Source organism: Lethenteron reissneri, unplaced genomic scaffold (genome assembly GCF_015708825.2).
Source record: "Lethenteron reissneri isolate LAM-NWPU_2019-01 unplaced genomic scaffold, ASM1570882v1 scaffold_115, whole genome shotgun sequence".
Classification (NCBI taxonomy): domain Eukaryota; kingdom Metazoa; phylum Chordata; class Hyperoartia; order Petromyzontiformes; family Petromyzontidae; genus Lethenteron; species Lethenteron reissneri.
The window spans coordinates 1607496-1628422 of NW_026890838.1; the positions used below are offsets into that span (position 1 = coordinate 1607496).

Here is a 20927-nt window from a genome sequence, read left to right on the forward strand (position 1 = left end):
GCTGCTGCTGCTGCAGTTGCTGCCTTATCCATTTTAATATAACACTATGTATTATTCTACCCACCCTAATGTGTATCATACTGCTATATGTTTACTGTACAATTACGACACCATACATTACTCTGCACACTGCACCATGCCAGTGAGTGGAACGCGGTCTGAAAGTCACGGTGACTTTCAGACCGCGTTCCACTCACTGGCATGGTGCAGTGTGCAGAGTAATGTATGGTGTATGGTGTCGTAATTGTACAGTAAACATATAGCAGTATGATACACATTAGGGTGGGTAGAATAATACATAGTGTTATATTAAAATGGATAAGGCAGCAACTGCAGCAGCAGCAGCAAGTGCAGCAGCAGCAGCAAGTGCAGCAGCAGCAGCAAGTGCAGCAGCAGCAGCAAGTGCAGCAGCAGCAGCAACTGCAGCAGCAGCAGAAACTGCAGCAGCAGCAGAAACTGCAGCAGCAGCAGAAACTGCAGCAGCAGCAGCAACTGCTGCAGCAGCAGTAACTGCAGCTCCCTGTGATGCTGTTAATCCTGCATAATGCACATGCATATGCAGTACTAATCACATTCCTGCATTTCCCATAAATATGCTAAATTCCTTTTGATATGCAAATTCCTTTGTCAATGCGCCCAGCTTATATATATGCTCCAAGCTCGTGTGCTGTTTCATTCAGACTCTGTCGCCTCGACGGACCTGGTTTTCACCTGAGGACGGCTGCTTGCGTTGTGGCCGAAACGTCGTGAGAATTGTTTTATTATGTTTTATTTTTATTATTTTATTACTTCCCTTCTACGTGACTTTACCGAAAGAACCAAGAAGATGAATCCCTGCAGTCACGAAAGCTTTAAATCGAAACTCAATTCCTAGGTTCAACCTGCAGAGTAAGAGTGGTCAGTATTTGTGGACCTGTAGGTTTGGTAGATCTCTAACCAGGAACGAGAGCCATTAAGCTCCCAAGCATTCACTTTGTTATAATAATAATTGCATTTATATGGTGCTTGCTTAATCGCCACAACAACTTGGAGTTTTGTATCATATGTCATCACAAACACTCGAAGAGCACCCCCAAGTGACAGGCTATGTGCACGTTAAGGCCACGTGAAGTGTCGAACGCTCGCCGGCAGTAATTCACGTGGCAGACGAAGCAGGTGCCATGGGTCGACTGAAAAGCAGTAATTGACCACTTCACAACTCCTCCTCCCCCGCTGCCCTTCCTGGTTCCTCTCCCCTTAACCACTATATAAGGTACAGATAATTTGCTGTGACGGTTTCACCTGAAGACGGAAGCTTGTGTTGCCTCCGAAACGTCGTGATTTTTATTGTTTTATTTTTATTAATTTTAATTTCATTTTTTACCTACGTGACTTTACCGAAAGAACTAAGAGTATGAATCCTTGCAGTCACGAAAGCTTCAAATCTAGAATCGACTGACAAGATATGACTGGCCGATGCACCACCTGTGCCCCCTACTGTGGCAACACACAGTGTGTACACACACACACAATGATCTACACGTTGTTGTTGATCTCACGCAGCCAAGAGGTCCTCTGTTCAAGAGAGGGAGCAAAAGAAATGGAATCTAAATAGACTTCAACTCTCACCCTGACCTCTCTCTCGCTTTCTGACGTCACCACTCATTAACTCGGCGTGATACGCGAGCGGGAGGTATACCCCGCTAATGACGTCATGTCACCAAGGTATTCACTTCCCCCCCTTCTTCGCTCTTTTGAGCGTGACATCACGTCAGGTTGGTCAAAGCCGATTTTAGTTCCAGTAGAATCTTTATTTGGGCAAAGCTACGCCCAGTCACTGGCGGTTTATTAACATAAAATATTCATAAATACCATCGCTAATTGCGACGGGTTTAGCAGCCAAGCCCAATCATCCGACATGGACCCGGCTCATTAACATACTTTATTTAGTGACCGCCGCAAGTTTGAGGGGCTTTTGTGTTGAACCTTGCAAGTGACGTCATGTCACCGCCTGCTGCCGCGTGACGTCACGAGATACCAGGAAGCTGCCGCTCCGCTCGCGCGCTCATTGAGATCCGAGGTGAGAAGTTCACATCGTGGTTGTTGTGGTGGTTGTTGTTGTTTACCCAGGTAGAGCCTCGCTCCGTCTCTCTCGTAGGGATATCAATTGAGTAGCAGCAAGTATGGAATCGATGTCCAGGTTGGAGCATGACAACGCGGGGCCTAGCCATACGGAGCCTTGCCTCCTGCCCTCGCCTGATTGTATTTGCTTTCATTCTCTGCTTAAGTTTAATTTGTCTTCACCTGGCTCACTACTTTGAAAATGTGTTTATTTTAAATATTTATACAGTTTTTTTTATTTCACCAGGCATAGCCCACTTGAGCTGTACCGCTCTTATTCAGAAGCGACCTGCCCACAACAAAGTGGCTTATCTCAACGTGTGGAAATGTGTATCGGTCAAATACTCTAAACGCGTGGTGATGTTGACTCTAAATGTGCAGGGAAAAACCGGAGGACCCAGAAGAAAATCCACGCGACCACGGGGAGAGAGACACGCAAACTACAAATATACAGCAGTAATACAGGTTAGTGTTAGATCGCGTAAATATATAAATGTGTCGTTAAACCGGCCACCACCCGACACTGCCAATTGCGAAGGGTTTGTCATGTAAACAGAACGTGGCCAATTCGTCATTAGTACAGCATACTGGTTGGGTGTGTGTTGGAGAGCCAAGCCACAACATTTACAATCTGAGTACGACGTTAAGCCAGTAATTACAACCAGCTTCATCAGGCGACAGCCAAATGTTGTGGCTTGGTTCTGTGGGAATATTATAAGGCTCACTATGTTTATAGCGCAGCACGTTAACCGTTGCACTACCGCTCCCCACTAATGCACAAACAACATCGGAAGTATAGTATGTATTCAGTACTTGCTAAGTTACCCGGCTTTGCACAGGTCTCAGTAATCAAACATTAAGTGTAATGTCTTGCCATGCTGGCTTTATTAGAACATTTAATTCTGCCAATGAAGTTTGTAAATGTGTGTAATTGTCACTTTTTTGGTTGTGTTATACAATCGCAGGGCTTGTTTTTTTCATAATTAGCACAGCTTTTCAATTCGTTACCCTCGGAGAGCTTCAGGATAAACAATTTTGGATGTTTTGCCATCTGGTGGGTTTAATAATGAAGCTTAAATGTTGGCATACATGTCGACAGACAATTGGTGGAATAGCTCTTTGCATCTCAAGAAGAGATTGAAGCTGCTGTTCCGCACCATGATCTGGAAAGCAAAGAAGTCCATGGCGGAAATCTTTTGTGCCGACAAGCCTGTTGCTGGGTCAGTTTGGCAAAGTACGAAATTGTAGCCATCATCACCTTGCTAGAAAATCCGTGGACATTGAAGAGCATCATTTCGTCCGTGTGTTTCAATTTTGTGTCGGGTATTGTGTCTCAGTTCCAAGACGATTCATCGAGTGCCATGTTGCTCAGCAGTCAGAATGACAGCGACTTCAGATGTTGTGAATGTTTTTAAGCGGCACGCATGTTGACCATGTGGAGTTTAGTCTGCATTAATGACATTGTACTATGAAGCACTCTTCTCTATCGTACGCTTGAAACTGTGAACATGAGAGTTTTGCTTATGGAGCGTGACTTGCAACAGCAATAAGACTTGCATCTTGGTTTTAATGACATCATTGCAATGCAGGTGAGCCTGTCTAGTATTTTTTTTATTTAAAGCTTTCGTGACTGAAGGGATTCATATTCTTGGTTCTTTCGGTAAAGTCACTGTCTAGTATTGTCAAACATGCAAGTAGATCTGTGGTAATGTAGGTAGGTCGTTAGGTAGTGGCAGCAGACTGCCAATGCGATTATGTACCTGGCCCTGCACATTAAATGTAGGCATGTATCCAGATGTTGGAATGAGTAGGTACAGCCATCGCAGCACTGGCAGCATGCCGTCTTACTTCTTGGTGTTTAAGAGTATTATTAGCTCCAGGTGCAGCCATTGCAGCACTTGTACGAATCACGTAAATTTTAGTAATCGCTTTTGATGAAGAGAAGCGCACGTTTTCCGCAAGGAAAATTATAAGTGGAGGTAAAAGTTAATGAGCAAAAAAAATAGTAAATAGTGAGTGTGACTGAATACTATATCGAGATTGTTAATGAAATGATATTCGAATTTGTAATCGTTGTATGAATGTGAAGACCTGTAAGTTGTTGGAAGGAGTAATTGTTTGCAGTGCTTGAAGTGGGTATGAATAGCATGTGTGTGGTGGTGTGTGCACACATAATGAGTTTAAAGTGAGTGTGTTTTTGCATGCTTGTTATTCCTTAGCAGGCAATGTCGACTTGATGCATTTAGTCATAGCTGTTGTATAGCATCTATTTTTTGTGTAGAAGGAGGTCGGTAGTATTGATAGATATTTTAGAATAATAATTGTTTTGTTAAATATTGCAGTGTGTGTTAGAGGTGAGCCATGTATGGCAAACCAGAAGTAGTGAGAATGCCCTGAGCTTTATACCATGTGAATAGAAAGAGAGGGGGAGTGGTGAGGAGTGCAGGGGGGAGTTGGACGCAGCGGCGGGGGGTTGGAGTGTGCAGGTGTTTCAGGTGTTGAAGTTGAGCAGGTAATCTAAATAATATAGAAAAAAAATAAACACGCTTTAATTAAATATACTGTACTAGCAATGGAAGAACTCCACGACTCCAGGAAGTGGCCCCGAAGCTTGCCATAATGTAAGGGACCATGGTGATTTACAGCCAACGCTAGTTGAGCGTGGACAATTAGACCCAAGCCGAAACATAACATTTAAAAAGAAATGTTTTAAAATATATGTTTCATGAATTTTTTATGATAGAATATTGTATTGTCATCAGTATGACATAAGTATACCAAGTTTGCAGTCGATACCACATTGGTAAGTGGGTTAAAATTGAGTTAGAAGATTTGAGGATACAACAACAACAGACAGTGAGTTAATAAAAAGCGTGTAAAATAGTGCGAAAAACACACTAACTCACCCGTGAGTATGCATGGAAAGATTGGGGTGTGTTGGCACAATTTGGTTAACAAAAATATCTACACAAACGCAAAGTCTGCTTTATATAGATTTATACAATGTTTCGTCTTGCAATATTTTTGTATATGGTTTCTCCGTGTTTATTTCAATTGTTTAGTTTATTTGGAATACAGTACAGGACTTATTTCAATTGGGATGTTGTAAATTTTAGTTGACGTTTACCTAACGCCATTTATTAGGTAAGGCTTAAGTATTGAAGAACTCGCTTTTAGAATTTCTCGCGGCACTTTCGAAGAATGTAATCTCCGTGATATGCAAGGGGCTGCTGTATTTTCTGTCCATCGACTACAGCAGAGGAGTATGGATTTTCAGTAGAAACTAGATCACTGCATTCTTGATTTAATTAAGGCCTATTTTTTTTATATATAAAAGTCTCCGCGCACGCTTGCGAGGGATTTGGCTCTCGAACGGTGGGCTATACATAGACATTTTTTTGCCAGCCGGCACGTCCTAAGTCCCGCAGTGGGAATAGGCTATTCCTTTTTCACGTCCGTCACCTTTAAATTAGTTAAATTTGGGATTTAGTGGGATTTTGCTATATTTATTCTTTATTGCGCGACATCGGCCGTGCCAACTCACGCCAATTGCGTGGGGGGGGCTGATCCTGCCAAGTGATGCACGTTCGGTCGAGCTCATGGGGAACATTTTATTTTACGCATTTTACATGCAATAAATATACACATAACGCTGGGGCTATTTCTTCACAGTGTGATGTCCTTTTCGCCCCCCCCCAACACGATGCGTGCAGTTACTACTATGAAGTCCGTAGATATTAATATTATTACAGAGCTTTGATAGCATTATTGTAGTATTATTGTTTACTATTATTAAACAAATACATTGGCAGATATTACAATAATAATGTTTGCGTGCAGAAAGCTTATTTCTCATTATTAGATTGCTAAAATTACCTTTTTTTGCTGTCATTTTTTACGCTGCGACTGTGTACTGTCAGTCTGCTGTGGCCTGCTGCCTGCTCATTAATTAACGTCAGTGCACTCACACTCTATTATCTACACTGCTAATTTGCCTTTTGGCCATTATGAGTGTATGCCAGTCTATAATATGGTGCCTGCTTCTTTACCTCACTCAGTGTACTGCCAGCCTTTCATGTCGACTCTATCCTGCTTTTTCAGCTGCTGCCCGTAGTGCCAGTTTTTAATTTTGACTGTAGCAATGCTTATGTCATTGATTCGGCGTACTGGCAGTCTATAATCTAGACTATAGCCTGCTTCTCAACTTACCTGTGCGTACTGCTGCTCTTTAATTTACACCTATTTTAGCTTGTTTTTCTATGCATTTCCATTGTTTCCATTGCTCATGTCACGCTATTTACCTTATTTTCCCGCATATAGCCTGCATACGCATATACCCCGCAAAAATAGCATTTTGTGTAAAAAAAAATTCAGATAGCCCACAACGCCATATACCCCGCATGCATTCATATATTTAACGTCATTACCGCAGCTTAATTCCATCATATATATACACAAAGAAAACAAACTAACCGGAAACGAGTGAACTTAAAACAGTAAATAAGTAACAAAAGTAAATATCCAATAAATAAGTAACATAACTGGTAGATAAGTAAGTACAGTTTTAGCACTGGTAGATTGCGCACTGCGCAGATAATAGCCGAACTACGGTACACCGTCGTCTAGCCCCCACCTCTCTCTCCCCCCAGCTGCCAGGCAGTTGCAGGTATTTGCTCTGCAACAACAATGAGGTCAGAGGAGCGATACTCACATGCATGGGTGGAACGCTGGGTGCCTAAAACGCAGCAAGACAGCAGGGAGTACAGCTGGTGCATCTGTAATGAGTGGCTCCGACATGATAAAAAGTTTAAACGTTTCTTTAAAAAATATTAGGTACAGTTGGTTGTCTCCTGTCTCTTCACACACTCGCACTACGGATACACGCCGCCCAAGTGGCTTCGCTGCCCCGCGCCACGTAGCGCTCACCCACTCTCTAGCACGCCGCTTGCTGACGGCGCGCTAGGAAGCGGTTGAAGGTCGAGCCACCACGTGGCCGATGGAGATGGCGGGGCAGCAGTGACGGGGAGCTCCTCTTGATCTTCTGGCACTCCCCTCGCACCTTGCTCTAGCTCCTGCTTATATATGCTCGCCGGCGACTAAACCCCGCCTTTGGCCAAGCCCCTCATAGAACCTTCGGGAGCGTTCCAGAGGCTTCCTGGGTGGCTCCTCCCTTTTACCTTTGGCCAAGATGTACTCCTTCCCCTAGGCAACCCATAACTGTATATCACCCCACGTAATACAGGAGATGGCGCTCTCATTACACATCTGTAATCATCTCAGTCAGTCATTCCTTGACACCTGTGTAGAGGAGTAGAGGGGAGTGGTGGCGTCGTGTGCGCTGTCGGTGGGGTGACATCACGGGACGTGGGGTCGCACGCGCTGGGCAGTGCACGTGACGTCACCCCTCCTAGGGTATTTAAGGGAGACCCCGTGACGTAAGCGGGGTCACTGGAGGAACGAGGATAGTAGGTAAAGAGGGAACCAGGGATAGTGATAAGTGTTAATAAACCCTGGCGGAAGCCCCTAACTCACCTCCGTCTCCGAGTACCTCCGTCTACTACTCAACAACTGGTGTCAGTAGTTACACCGTCGCCAACATGTCTAAAGCAGGCGCACGGCGTAAGAACCCACCGGCACATCACTTGGAGGGTGCCGAAGGCGGAGAGGAGGCTCCAGCAGTGACCCCGGAGCCCGGGACCCCGGTGACGGTCCCCATGGAGACGAGCGGGCCGGAGCGGGAGGAGTCGGCTGCAGGGAGTGCCAGCTCACCGCCGCCGCCAGAGACGGAGAGCGTCCCCGCAGCTCTGCTGCAGCAGCTCCTGCAGGCGGTGGGGCAGTTGACCGTCAGGTTGGCCGAGGTGGAGGCGCGGACGCAGCCAACCGGCCCGCACGCGGGACGGGAGCAACTGTCAACCGCCAACGTTGAAACCGCCGCCGTTTTCCCAGCGACCGCTCCACCGGAAATGGCCGCCATGTTGGCTGCGACGCAATCCGCGGCGGCCATGTTGGCTCGGGAGCCGTATGCGGCCGCTGCTACGGCTGCGACGCGGCGGCCGGTGGACATTGTTGCTGCGACGCCGCAAGTCGGCGCCATGGCTGCCATGGCGACCGCGACGCCGCGTCTCTCCACCGACGCGGCTGGGGTTTCTCGGCACGCCCCTCCTGCGGGACCAGCCGCCGGCGACGACGCGGCTTCACATCAAGCTGCGCCCGCCGGGGGGGCTTCGAGTAAGTACGCGCGTGCCATCCTCGCCGGGCCGCCGGGGTGGGCAGCGGCAGCTGCCGCTACCCCGTACATCGCCGTGCCGCCGGAATGGGCCGCGGGTGCTGCCGCGGCTCCACCTGTCGCCGCGCTCACGGGGCCGGCCACCGGCGATGCAGCGGCTCTGCACCTCGCCGTGCCTGCGTCCCTTGTCATGGATGACGCCGCGGCTCCGTGTTATACCGCCGCGTCTTCGGCATGGCCCATGGAGGCTGCAACGCCGTGGTGCCTCGCCGCGTCGCGATAGGTTGCCGCAGCTGCGGCCGCTGTCCCGCACCTCGCTGCGCCAGCGGGGTGGGCCGCGGGAGCCGCTGCAGGCCCGAATTATACCGCCGCGTCTTCGGCGTGGCCCGTTGAGGCTGCAACGCCGTGGTCCCTCGCTGCGTCGCGGGACGACGCCGTGGCTTCGTACGCCGCCGCTGACAGGTGGGTCGCGAAAGCGCAGGCGCCTTCACACCTCGCTGCATCTACGGCGTGGCCCATGGGGGCCGCAACTCAGCCGCACTTCGCTGCGTCTACGGCGTGGCCCATGGGGGCCGCAACTCAGCCGCACTTCGCTCCACCTACGGCGTGGCCCATGGGGGCCGCAACTCAGCCACACTTCGCTGTGTCTACGGCGTGGCCCATGGGGGCCGCAACTCAGCCACACTTCGCTGCGCCTACGGCGTGGCCCATGGGGGCCGCAGCACCACCGCACCTTTCCGCGTCTTCGGCGTGGCCCGCGGGAGCCGCAATGCTGCCACCGCCGCACCACGTCACGTCCGCCAGGTGGCCCGCAGGTGCCGCTTGGCTTCCACACCTCGCGGCGCCGCGCGGCCAATGGCAGCGTCGGTTACCCGACGTTGCGCCGTTTGTCGCGCAAGGGGGCGACTGGTCGGCCTTCCAGGACCGGTTCGACGCGGCATACATGTCGGTCGGCTGGTCCATGGAGGAGGCCTTGCCGGCGCTTCCGACCTGCTTGGACGAAAGAGCTCTGCAGGCCTTCAAGTCCATCCATCCGGCCAATCGGGCTACACTCCCGGCGGCCTATATCCAAATGGCCAACGTTTTTGAGCCGCTGTCCACCGCGCAGCTAAAGTTTTCATTGCGGCAGCGGGCGGAGGGGGAACTGCCGCTGGCCTTCCGCTGCTCGCTCCTGGCCCTGGCGCAGGCTGCATACCCTGACCTGTACGGCCGGGCACTTGATTCTATGGCCTTGGGGAAGCTGCTTGACCTGGCAAGGGAGCTAGGAATTGCTCTGTCGATCAACAATGATCGGCAGATCACATCCTTGGCGGTCGGCGAAAACATTCAGGCGCACCTCTCCCTCCGCCAACAGCCTCAGATGGCGGCGTGTGCGGGGGTCCCGGCGCCGGACAGGGGGGCCACCTCTCAGGGGGTGGACACCCTCGCGGCCCTGGCGATGCCCGATCGTCGAGGAAGGGGGGCGGGTGGTCGCCATCCGGAGCAGCGGGGGCGGCCGGGACCTTCCCGTCCGCAGGAGGCGGACACGGTGGCCTGCTTCAGTTGTGGTCAGCGGGGCCACATTGAGCGGGGCTGCCGGAATGCCCCGGGGGCCTTTGGAAAAGGGACTCCACCTTCTCCCAGACCCTCCTTGGCATTATTTCTGAGGCCATTTTTGGGCTGCTACCCCGCAGCGTGGGTCCGTTATGGCCGGTTCGCGGGGCTTGTGTCGCCGCGAACGGCGGCAGTTTGGGCATCTTGGGCCACGTTGTAGTGTCGGTTCGGGTTGACGAGATTGAGTTGGCCGGGCCTATTTTGGTCTCCAGGACCTTGGCAGTGCCATGCCTCTTGGGGACCGACTTTTTGTCTAGGATGCCCATCCGAATTCTCGTTGACTAGGGCTGTGTGGAAATGCCATCAGGGAGGCGGCTGCAATTCCTACAATCGCCTACCATCCTGTCTCCCTTGGTTGCCGGTGTACGGGCCTTGAATAAAGCGCCGGTGACCGTACCACCGGCGTCACAAATCCTGATACCCCTTAGGTTGCGCAAACCGCTCGTAATGGGCTCCACGGAGACGGGTATCCTCCTGTCCCCGTCAAGCTACTTTTCAAGGACGAAGGGGTTGGTGGGCGCCTTGACAGCCGTGTCGGGGGGCCAGGACCTTTTTTTGCAGGTCCTCAATTCGGGACCCTTGCCGGTCGTAGTCCCGGCCGGCGCCGTCCTGGCACACGCGACCCCGGCTCTTCCACCCGAGAGCGCTGCCCCAGATGGAGGGGTCGTGGCGGGCGTGATGCACACGGGGGACCCCGACGCATCATGGATTGCCACGTTGTGCGACGAGAATGCATCGTTGTCCTCCGGGGAACGTCGGCAACTCCGCGACCTCATCGAGCGGTTCACCGATGTGTTCAGCCAAAGTAAGTTTGATCTGGGTCGCACTACTCTTTTGGACCACCACATAGACACGGGCGACGCGGCCCCTATTTGACTTAATTCCCACCGCCTTAGCCCAGCGGAAAAAGATCATGTCCGCTCGGCTGTCGAGGAAATGTTGGCGGCGGACATCATCTCCCCATCTACTAGCCCTTGGGGTGCCCCCATTGTGCTAGTCAAGAAACGGGACGGGAGTCTCCGGTTCTGCGTCGATTTTCGTAGATTGAACAAAGATCTCGGTGGCTGATGCATATCCATTGCCTCGCATGGATGATTCCCTGGACGCCCTCTCGGGCGCGCGGTTCTTTTTGACTTTAGATTTGCTCTCCGGCTTCTGGCAATTGCCACTGGATGAGGCCTCTAGACCCAAAACAGCGTTCCGCATGCCCCAGGGGTTGTTCGAGTTCAATCGGCTTCCTATGGGTCTCCATTCGGCCCCGGCCACCTTCCAGCGTCTCATGGAGATGGTCTTGGCGGGGCTGCAGTGGGAGTCTTGTCTAATCTACTTGGATGACGTTATTGTTTTTGGCCGTACGTTTGGCGAGCACTTGCAACGCCTTGAGGCGGTGTTCGTCAAAGTGCGTGCTGCTGGCTTGAAATGCAAACCCCACAAATGCCACTTGCTACAACCATCGGTGAGGTATTTGGGACACATTGTTAGCACGTCAGATGTCGCCACGGACCCGGATAAAACGGCTTGTGTCCGGACGTGGCCGACTCCCACATCTGTCGCGGAGGTGCGTAGCTTCGTTGGCTTCGCATCGTACTATCGCCGGTTTGTCCGTGATTTTGCGACAATTGCGAAGCCACTGCACGCCCTTTCCGCCAAAGGCCAAAGGTTTCACTGGGGCGCGGAGGAGGAGGCGGCTTTTGCGGCGCTTCGCACGGCCTTGGCGGATGCGCCGCCCTTGGGGTACCCGGATTTTTCGAAACCCTTCCTGCTCGATACCGATGCCAGCGACACGGGAATTGGGGCTGTCCTGGCCCAGGTGGTCGACGGGGTTGAGAGGGTGGTAGCCTATGGCAGTCGCGTTCTGTCCTCGACGGAACAGCGATATTGTGTGACCCGGAGGGAGCTTTTGGCCATAGTTTATTTTGTTCAATTGTATAGACCATATTTGTACGGTAGGCTATTTACGGTCCGAACCGACCACGCGGCCCTGCAATATTCGCTGAAGATTAGTCAGCCCTCGGGTCAGCTGTCTCGCTGGCTCGAAGTGCTCCAGGATTACCCCTTTGATGTAATCCACAGGAAGGGGACACAGCATGGAAATGCGGACGGTTTATCCCGATTGCCGGCAGGCGGCGGGTGTGCTTGCGCCCTGGGCTCTAGCCGTTGCAAGGCCCCAGGGGACGCCGCGGCCCAGTTGGTCGCGTCGGCCGAGGCGGCCACCCCTCCAGGTGCGGCGGCGCACGCGGATTTCGGCCTTGGACTTCCCCGGAAGGTATGGTCCAGCTTGCAGATGGAGGATTCCTCTCTGCTGAAGCTACGGCGCCGTGTCGGACATAAGGCCCGGAGCTCAGCTTCGTCGGCTGCCCCGGCGATCGCCGTGCATGACGGACTCCTCATGCGTTGGGATGCCCAATTGGAACGCTATTGTGTGGTTGTGCCCACTAGCCTGCGTGGTAAATTAACCCGAGCCATTCACGAGAAGCTTATGCACCTTGGCTACCACAAGACCTTATTGACCCTTAAGCGGGACTATTACTGGCCGGGTGTTGAGGGTGACGTGGCACTGATTTTGAAGGGTTGCCACGACTGCGTGCGGAGGAAAGCCCCAGTTGTCCGGGACCGGGCCCCGCTGCAGTCCATCCGGGTTTCTCGCGTTAATGAGCTCGTGGCGCTCGACATTTTGGGGCCATTCCCTGCATCCCAACGGGGCCACAAATACCTCTTGGTGGGCGTTGAGTACCTCACACGTTGGCCCATGGCATGGCCTTTGGTCGATCAGTCGGCCTCTTCTATCACCGAGGCCTTCGTCCAGGGGTACGTGTTTGACAAGGGCGCGCCGGAACAATTGTTGACTGACCAGGGGCGGAATTTCTCATCTAGGTTGCTCAAGGAGGTGTGTGACCTCCTTGGCACCAAGAAAATCCGCACCTCGCCCTACCACCCCCAGTCAGACGGGATGGTAGAGCGCTTGAACGCACCCTTACGTCCATGCTGTGCCACCAGGTGAACACGTCCCAGTCAGACTGGGACCTGTTCGTCCCGGGGGTCTTGGCGGCGTATCGGTTGGCCCCTCATGCCTCCACGGGATTTTCGCCTTTTTATTTGATGTACGGTAGGGAACCGGAGCCCCCGGTGCACGTCCAGATGGACGTTGGCTCCTCCAAGAAGGGGTCGGCGGTGCCGACCCCTTTGAAGGTCGCGCTTGACCGGCTGCGCGAGGCGCGACAGGCCGCTGCCGAGAATTTCGCAAGTCGGCAGGCAGCTAATGAGCGGCTGCCCAAACACCAGGCAGCTGGCCTCCCGTGGGTAGCGGGTCAAAAAGCGTGGCTGCATTGTCCCCAGGTCCCCGTTGGCACATCGGCCAAATTGCATCGCCCTTGGCAGGGCCCCGTGGAGGTTGTAGAGGTCCGCCGGCCGCAATGCGTCCGGATTCGGTTCGGTTGCCGGCAGTGGATAGTGCACCCGTCCCGGCTCAAACGTTATGTTCCATCTACCCTGGGGGATCCACCCCCAATTCCGGAGCGGCCGGCTGATGATGTATCCGGCGTGCCTGACCGGCCGGGTCTCGTTGACGGAGGTGACGTCCGACTTGTGTGTGCCCCCAGGCCCCTCCCGAGTGAGGCCGACAGAGACCCCCCGGTCACCGGAGGCCACGGCGGTGGGCCTGTTGCCTGCTGACGGGCCACCTGCACGGGTGGCGGACACCGCACGGGGGAGCGGGCCAGCAGCGCATACCCGCTCGAGGGGGATGCGGCTCCGGTGACGGCCCTGATGGCCGTTCAGCGGGCCCAGCCCCTGGCGCCCGTTCGGCGCTATCCGGCGGATGAGGCCTTCGGGCTCTATTTGTTTAGTTTTGTTGTTGTTGTGGTTGTTGTTGCTGTTCTGCTTGAGGGGCCGTGCTGCCCTAAGGTTGAGTTTTCTAGCAGCCGGTTTTACCTTCAGGCACACGAACTCGTGATTATTCGGTCTTCAGTCCGGTGTGGGGCCCCGCTTGCGGGGTGATTGCAGCCGGGTCGGCTGTTTTTTTTTTCACGGGGGGGGGGGGGTGATGTAGAGGAGTAGAGGGGAGTGGTGGCGTCGTGTGCGCTGTCCGGTGGGGTGACATCACGGGACGTGGGGTCGCACGCGCTGGGCAGTGCACGTGACATCACCCCTCCTAGGGTATTTAAGGGAGACCCCGTGACGTAAGCGGGGTCACTGGAGGAACGGGGATAGAAGGGGTAAAGAGGGAACCAGGGATAGTGATAAGTGTTAATAAACCCTGGCGGAAGCCCCTAACTCACCTCCGTCTCCGAGTACCTCCGTCTACTACTCAACACCTGGATCATTCCCATGACATGCTGACAAGTGATCCACACTTAAATGGCATTAAATTATACCGATCATGGCATGAGCACTGTGAAAAGGTTACTACAATTAGTGATGAATGGTGGCTGTTTATTAAATTTGTTACTGATTCATGTGCAATGGATGTGGATGTAAGAGTTATTTATGTGGGGAGCGGTGGCGCAGTTATTTCACTGCATTATGAACTCAACAATTAGATTTTGATTATCGCTGATAGCAAACATGATTGATAAGTTATATCTGAACTTATTGTGGCCCTCCGCTATGTTGAATGATCCTCAATTAATTCATTGGTGAAGTGAGGAAGCATTAATACTGAGCAGATGAAGGCGGCCAGGCATGTTTCTGGACACACCACCACCGTTTTACCATGCCAGTGTGTGACAAGTGTCAGTTTTGTATTTTCTGTAAAGTATATTAACTCTTGAACACAGAGGTAAAATCAAAACAATAGATTATTTTAGTTTTCCTCTGGAACTTTTATGAGCATGGTAACTGTCATAAAATTAACACAGCACATATGCAGCTGAAGTTAGATATGTTCATCTGAGCATTCAAGCAAATCTAGCCTGGCTTTACCGAATTTGCATTTGAACATTAAATTATACATAAATGCATAATATAAGTAGTATTTTGGACACCCATTGCTATGTAAACTGAAATTTCCTTAAATAAATATTTATTTCATAGCCAGATAGCCTAAATTGTGTGCTTGGAGTTTTGAGTAAACGTTCATTTTGAAAACGCTTAGGCTTCCAGCCATATTTCTGACCACTTGCCCTGGCATTTTGTGCCTTAACAGTCCGTGTGATGTTTTGGGGAATCTCTTTCACTCTCATGAATATATGAATAAGTATAGACGTGTAAGTCATATGTGACTGTGTATATATGCATTCGTCTGTGACTGCACAATGACGTAGATGTTATTGATGTTTTTTTCTGTCCGCAGCTGATGCTGCCTCTGCAGAATTGGTCTGATGAAGCAAAAGCACGCAGCCCAGCTTGGTACAAAAAGTCAACAATGCGACCAGTATGCAAACAGCATGGATCATTCTGGAAATTTGACACAGCACCAGAGAACTCACACAGGAGAGAAACCATTCAAGTGCACTGTGTGTGAGAAGACATTTGCATGGTCATCAGTTCTTCAGAGCCACCAGAGAACACACACGGGAGAGAAACCCTTCAAGTGCAGTGTGTGCAGGAAGGCATTTGCAGAGTCATCACATCTTAAAATACACCAGAGAACACACACGGGAGAGAAACCCTTCAAGTGTAGTGTGTGTGGGTATGCATTTTCAGATTCATCACACCTTAAAAGACACCAGAGAACACACACAGGAGAGAAACCCTTCAGGTGCACTCTGTGCGGGAAGCTGTTTGCAGTGTCATCATATCTTAAAGAACACCAGAGAACACACACAGGAGAGAAACCTTTCAAGTGCACTGTCTGTGAGAAGGCATTTGCATGGTCATCAGGTCTTCAAATCCACCAAAGATCACACGCGGGAGAGAAACCTTTTAAGTGCAGTGTTTGTGGTAAACAATTTTCAAAGGCATTTACTCTTAAACGACACCAGAGAACACACACAGGAGAGAAATTCTTCAGGTGCACTGTGTGTGATAAAGCGTTTGCAAAGTCATCACATCTTAAAAGACACCAGCGAACACATACAGGAGAGAAACCTTTTAAGTGCACTGTGTGTGAGAAGGCATTTTCACAGTCCTCAAGCCTTCAGAACCACCAGAGAACACACACGGGAGAGAAACCTTTCAAGTGCAGTGTTTGTGGGAAGGCATTTTCAAAGGCATTTACTCTAAAAATACACATGAGAACACACACAGGAGAGAAACCCTTCAAGTGCACACTGTGTGAGAAGGCGTTTATACAGTCATCAGTTCTTCAGAGCCACGAGAGAACACACACAGGAGTGAAACCCTTCAAGTGCAGTGTGTGTGGGAAGGCATTTTCAGGTTCTACTGCTCTTCAAAATCACCAGAGAACACACACAGGAGAGAAACCCTTCAAGTGCACTCTGTGTGGGAAGGCATTTGTACGGTCATCAAATCTTCAAAGACACCAGAGAACACACAGTCATCAGAAGATCCCCAAGGAGAGGAGTCTGAAATCGGCTTGTGAAAGTCAAAGTGCTGCAATGCTCCCATCCTTCATGATAAGGGAACCACAAGATAATCCCAGCTTGGAGACTTTAAAAGGTATAAAGGTGAAATATGAAAAGGTGAAATGTGAAGTGACAGTGAAGAGTGAAGAAGTGAAAGTGAAATGTGAAGATGAAGATTCAACTCCAAAATCGGACCTTCACATCAATGGATGCATCGTGAAGCAGGAGAATTATGACTGTGAGGCAGAGCGAGGCAACTCCCAGCAGTTTGTGGAAGTGGAGGTGTGGGTGGACTTCTTAGACAATACAAAGTCAAATGGAGACCCGGTAGATGTGTAACCTTGAGACAATGAAGCCCCAGTAGATTCACCTTTGGCACAGTCCTTTAATGAAAAGAACGTGAAGTTGAACACTCAATTCCTAGGTACAACCTACAGATTAAGAGTGGCCAGTTTTTGTAGACCTGTGAGTTGGGTAGATGTCTAACCAAGAGCGAGAGCCAATAAGCTCCCAATGCAATTGCTATGTTACGATAATATTTGCATTTATATGGTGCTTAATTGCCCATAAGAGGTTTTTTTGGGTTAGATCGCGTTAATATGAATATTTTGTGAAACCCGCCACCACGCGATTTGTTCTCCAACACACCGGTGTGCTGTACTAGTGTAGTGTAATAACGCCGACTGTTGTCCAGCAACGGCAACTGCGGTGGAAAAATAATATAGGAACTGGGGCAAGTGTCACGGAAGACCCCATCTGGAAGCCCTTCGAACCTGCAAGTGGGTTCGAGAAGGGAGGCAACTGAGAGCGGGAGCTCAGGGCTGCCGGTTCTTGGAGTGGGCTCTTGTCGTCATTACTGTCATCTTCGCCGCCGTCTTCGCTAGATATTGCACGGCCGGATAGTTGTTGGCTGTCTCGGTCAGCGCCATCGGTGTTACATGGTCAGGATTGTGTTTAGGCTAGGCTAGACGACTAGGGAGAGTGCGATGGCGAAACTGTGAAGGTGTTGATAAAGAAGGTGCCCCCTTAGAAACCTTGTCTCCCGCCACGATGACACTACAATTGGTGTCAGGAGTGGAGTGAATAAAGAACCCACCTATAGTGTCATCGGAGGATGGGAACAGTGAAACATTCATCCCTCTGGCAGCCCCAGGACCCCGGTTACAAAGCCCGTTGGTGGAGAGAGAGATCGGCGGGTGAGCGGCTGCGGATCGGAGGGAGAGCGGCTATGGATCAGCAGAGCGGCTGCCGATCGGCGGGAGAGCAGCGGCGAATCAGCGCTCATGTGCCGAGCACGCGGCATGGCCGAGGACCGCCGAGTTGAGGGGAGGCGCACCACGGCCAGCGGCGCGGAAACGAGTCACGAGGGGACCCTGGCGGCGGTCCCCGTCAGTGCGGGAGAGCGGAGGAGCCCGGGCCGGAGACCCTGCATGTGGTTGGCGCCATTTTGCCCGTTGGAGGGCTTGGCATGGCCGGTGGGCACTATTTTCCAGAGAGCACCGGACAGCGCTGGAGGGGCGCCGGAGGCGATGGCGCTGCAAGGGGCAATTTTTGGCCTACCGCGCGATGGCTGCACGAGATTCTCCAGCGGAAGCAAGGGGAGGCCGAGATGCCCTTCGCTTTCTGGGAGACGCTGCTGGTGCTGGGGGCGGAAGGCGTACCCCCAGATGGGTGAGACGGCGCTCGACTCCTTGGCGGCGGAAAGGCTGTTGGCGTGCGAGTCGGGGATCATTCTGCTCTTCGCCAAAGGCATGGGGATTACGTCTTTGAAGGTGGCCCACGAAATTTAGGGCCACGAGGCCCACCAGCATTGGCCCAAAGTGGCGGCTTGGCCGTGGCGGGAGGAGGACATGGTGGCTGTGGTATGTGGCCTGGGGACGCACGGGAGAAGGCCCCCGCGGGTGGGTTGGCAACCGGGGCAGCCCCCTCTGCCCTGGGGTCCCACGGCCAAGCGTTTCAGGTGTGGTCAGCTGGGCCACATCGCTATAGAATGCCAGGGTGTTGGCAGCGCCACTGACGCATTCCGACCCGCCGGCAACATCTTCCTATGCTTTACCAGATCCGAGTCTCTGATGCTTTCCGAGACCGCCGTGTGCGACGTGTCAGGGGCTGGATCCGATTAGATGCTTCTGTGAAATTCAGGGAGAGGCCGTGCCCTTTAGTCCATTGTTTTTTTGTTTCCATACCTCGGAATCTCAAGAAATGCAAGACCCTGCCAAGGCAGGGGTGACCAGTGTCAAGGATCGGCTCACGTCAGCTATGTTCTGGTAAAGGCGGACTCTTCCTTGTAAGGTGGGATTCGGGGGGGTTGTGTATGTTGTTTGGGTTGCGTTATCAGTTCTCGGGGGGGGGGGGGGGCATCGCGGTTGGGCGGTCCATGACAGCGTTCTTGCACATGCCGCGGTTGCGCTGCATGTTTTCGGTTTGCGGGGGGCACCGAGGGTTGTCCTTTTTGTTGGTGGTCCATTGGGGAGTGCCGTGGTTGCGCTATGTGGTTCCGGTTTGCGGGAAGTGTTGCAACCAAGGTTTTTTTTGTGGTGAATATTTTTTCCGTGTTGGTGGTGTTCCTCAGGGTTTGGGGTTGCTCTGCCTGTCCACCGGTTGCAGTTGCTGGATGTCATCCATCTGTTGTCCAGCAACGGCAACTGCAGTGGACAAACAGTGCACACGCCGGTGACCATTTTCACGGGTGTGTCGGCAGGGCGGAAGAACTGGGGCAAGGGTCACGGAAGACCCTATCTGGAACCCCCTGGAACCTGCTAGTGGGTTCAAGAAGGGACACGTGACCAGGGCGGAGTCAGGCCATGCTGGGTAGCATAAAATCAGCTGAGAGCAGGAGCTCAGGGCTGCCGGTTCTGGGAATGGGCTCGTCTCGTCGTCGCTGTCATGTCGCCGCCTTGGCTAGATAATCCACGGCCAGATAGTTGTTGGCTGTCTCAGTCAGCGCCATCGGTGTTACATGGTCAGGGTTGTGTTTAGGCTATGCTAGACGACTAGAGAGAGCGCATTTATATTTACACAATCTAACCCCAAAAACCTTATGGATGATATTTGTCGCGAAAGCTTACGTGTTCAAGTTGCTTAATTGCCTCAGCAATTCGGAGTTTGTATTATATCTCATCACAAACACTCGAAGAGCACCCCCAGGTGGCAGCTGCCTCTGTGTGGCATAAGGTGGCCCAGTACCAGCCTGCATGTGGGCATGAGTCTGTCAGTAGGGGGCAATAATTGATGTGTAATCACAGTTGTGGAATTTCTGGATAATATTTGGAATTGCCCAAATTTTGGCAATGACACCAACATACAATGACCTACGTGTTTTGAATGACACAATAGTATGTTTTATATCCACTGTTAAGCAGACAGTGCATATTTTGTTTAATGTTACTGTATTAGCCAGGGGTGTGTACCTCTGCAATAAATAGAGAATGCCCTACCACTTCCCTCATGGCATGCAAGTGTGAATGTTTCTAACCGGCGCAGATGTTCCATTTAGAGGGGTCCACATTTCACATCCCGAGAGAAGGGAGGGCATGACTGGCCGAGAAAACTTGAATCTTCATGCGGAGCTACCGAGAAGGTAGCTTCAACACAGCATTGCGCAGCTGATGAAAAGATAATGCCGCCCGACTGATTCGGACCACCCACACACTGTACACACATACGCAGTGTTGACGTATTGTGTACACACAGTGTATACACAGTGAGTGTACAAACAATGTTCACGTTGTTGAGCTCACGCACCCAAGGGTTAAATGTTCAAGAGAGTGAGCAATGGAATAGGCATCTAAAGAAACTTAAACTCTAACCCCGCTTTCTGACGTCACGAGATACCAGGAAGCGTCAGCTCCGCGCACTCACTGAGATCCGAGGTGAGAAGTTCACATCGTGGTTGTGGTAGTTATTGTTTACCCAGTTAGAGCCTCGCTCTTTCTCTCTCGTAGGGATATCAATTGAGTAGCAGCAAGGATGGAATCGATGTCCAGGTTGGAATATTACAACGTGGGGCCTAGCCATACGGGGCCTTGCCTCCTGCCCTTGCCTGATTGAATTTGCCTTCATTCTCTGCTTAAGTTTAATTTGTCTTCACCTGGCTCACTACTTTTAAACTTTGTTTCTTTTAAATATACAGTTTTTATTATTTTACCAGGCATAGCCCACTTGAGCTATATCGCTCTTTTTCAGGAGCGACTTCCCCACAACAAAGTGGCTTATCAACGTGTGGAAATGTATAGCGGTCAAATACTCTAAACGCGTGGTGATGTTGACTCTAAATGTGGAGGGACAACCCGGAGGATCCAGAGGAAAATCCACGCGACCACGGGGAGAGAGACGCGCAAACTCCAAATATACATCCGTAATACAGGTTTGTTTGGGTTAGATCGCGTGAATATAAAAAGGTGTCCTTAAACCCGCCACCACCCGACAGCCAATAAGTATGGTTTGTCTCGTAAACAGAATGTGGCCATTCGTCACTAGTACAGCACACCGGTTGTGTGTTGGAGAGCCAAGCCACAACATTTTACAATCTGGGTACGACGTTC

The 20927-nt window shown here is 51.5% G+C and overlaps 1 protein-coding gene across 1 annotated transcript; it reads left to right on the plus strand.

Annotated features, from left to right (window-relative positions):
• The first annotated feature begins 1999 nt into the window (after positions 1 to 1999).
• Positions 2000 to 19827, plus strand: LOC133361606 (zinc finger protein 664-like). Its single transcript, XM_061580552.1, has 3 exons — positions 2000 to 2059; positions 2482 to 2565; positions 15210 to 19827. The coding sequence occupies exon 3, from the start codon at positions 15238 to 15240 to the stop codon at positions 16720 to 16722; it is 1485 nt and encodes a 494-aa protein (XP_061436536.1). The 5' UTR covers positions 2000 to 2059; positions 2482 to 2565; positions 15210 to 15237; the 3' UTR covers positions 16723 to 19827.
• Positions 19828 to 20927: the final 1100 nt, after the last annotated feature.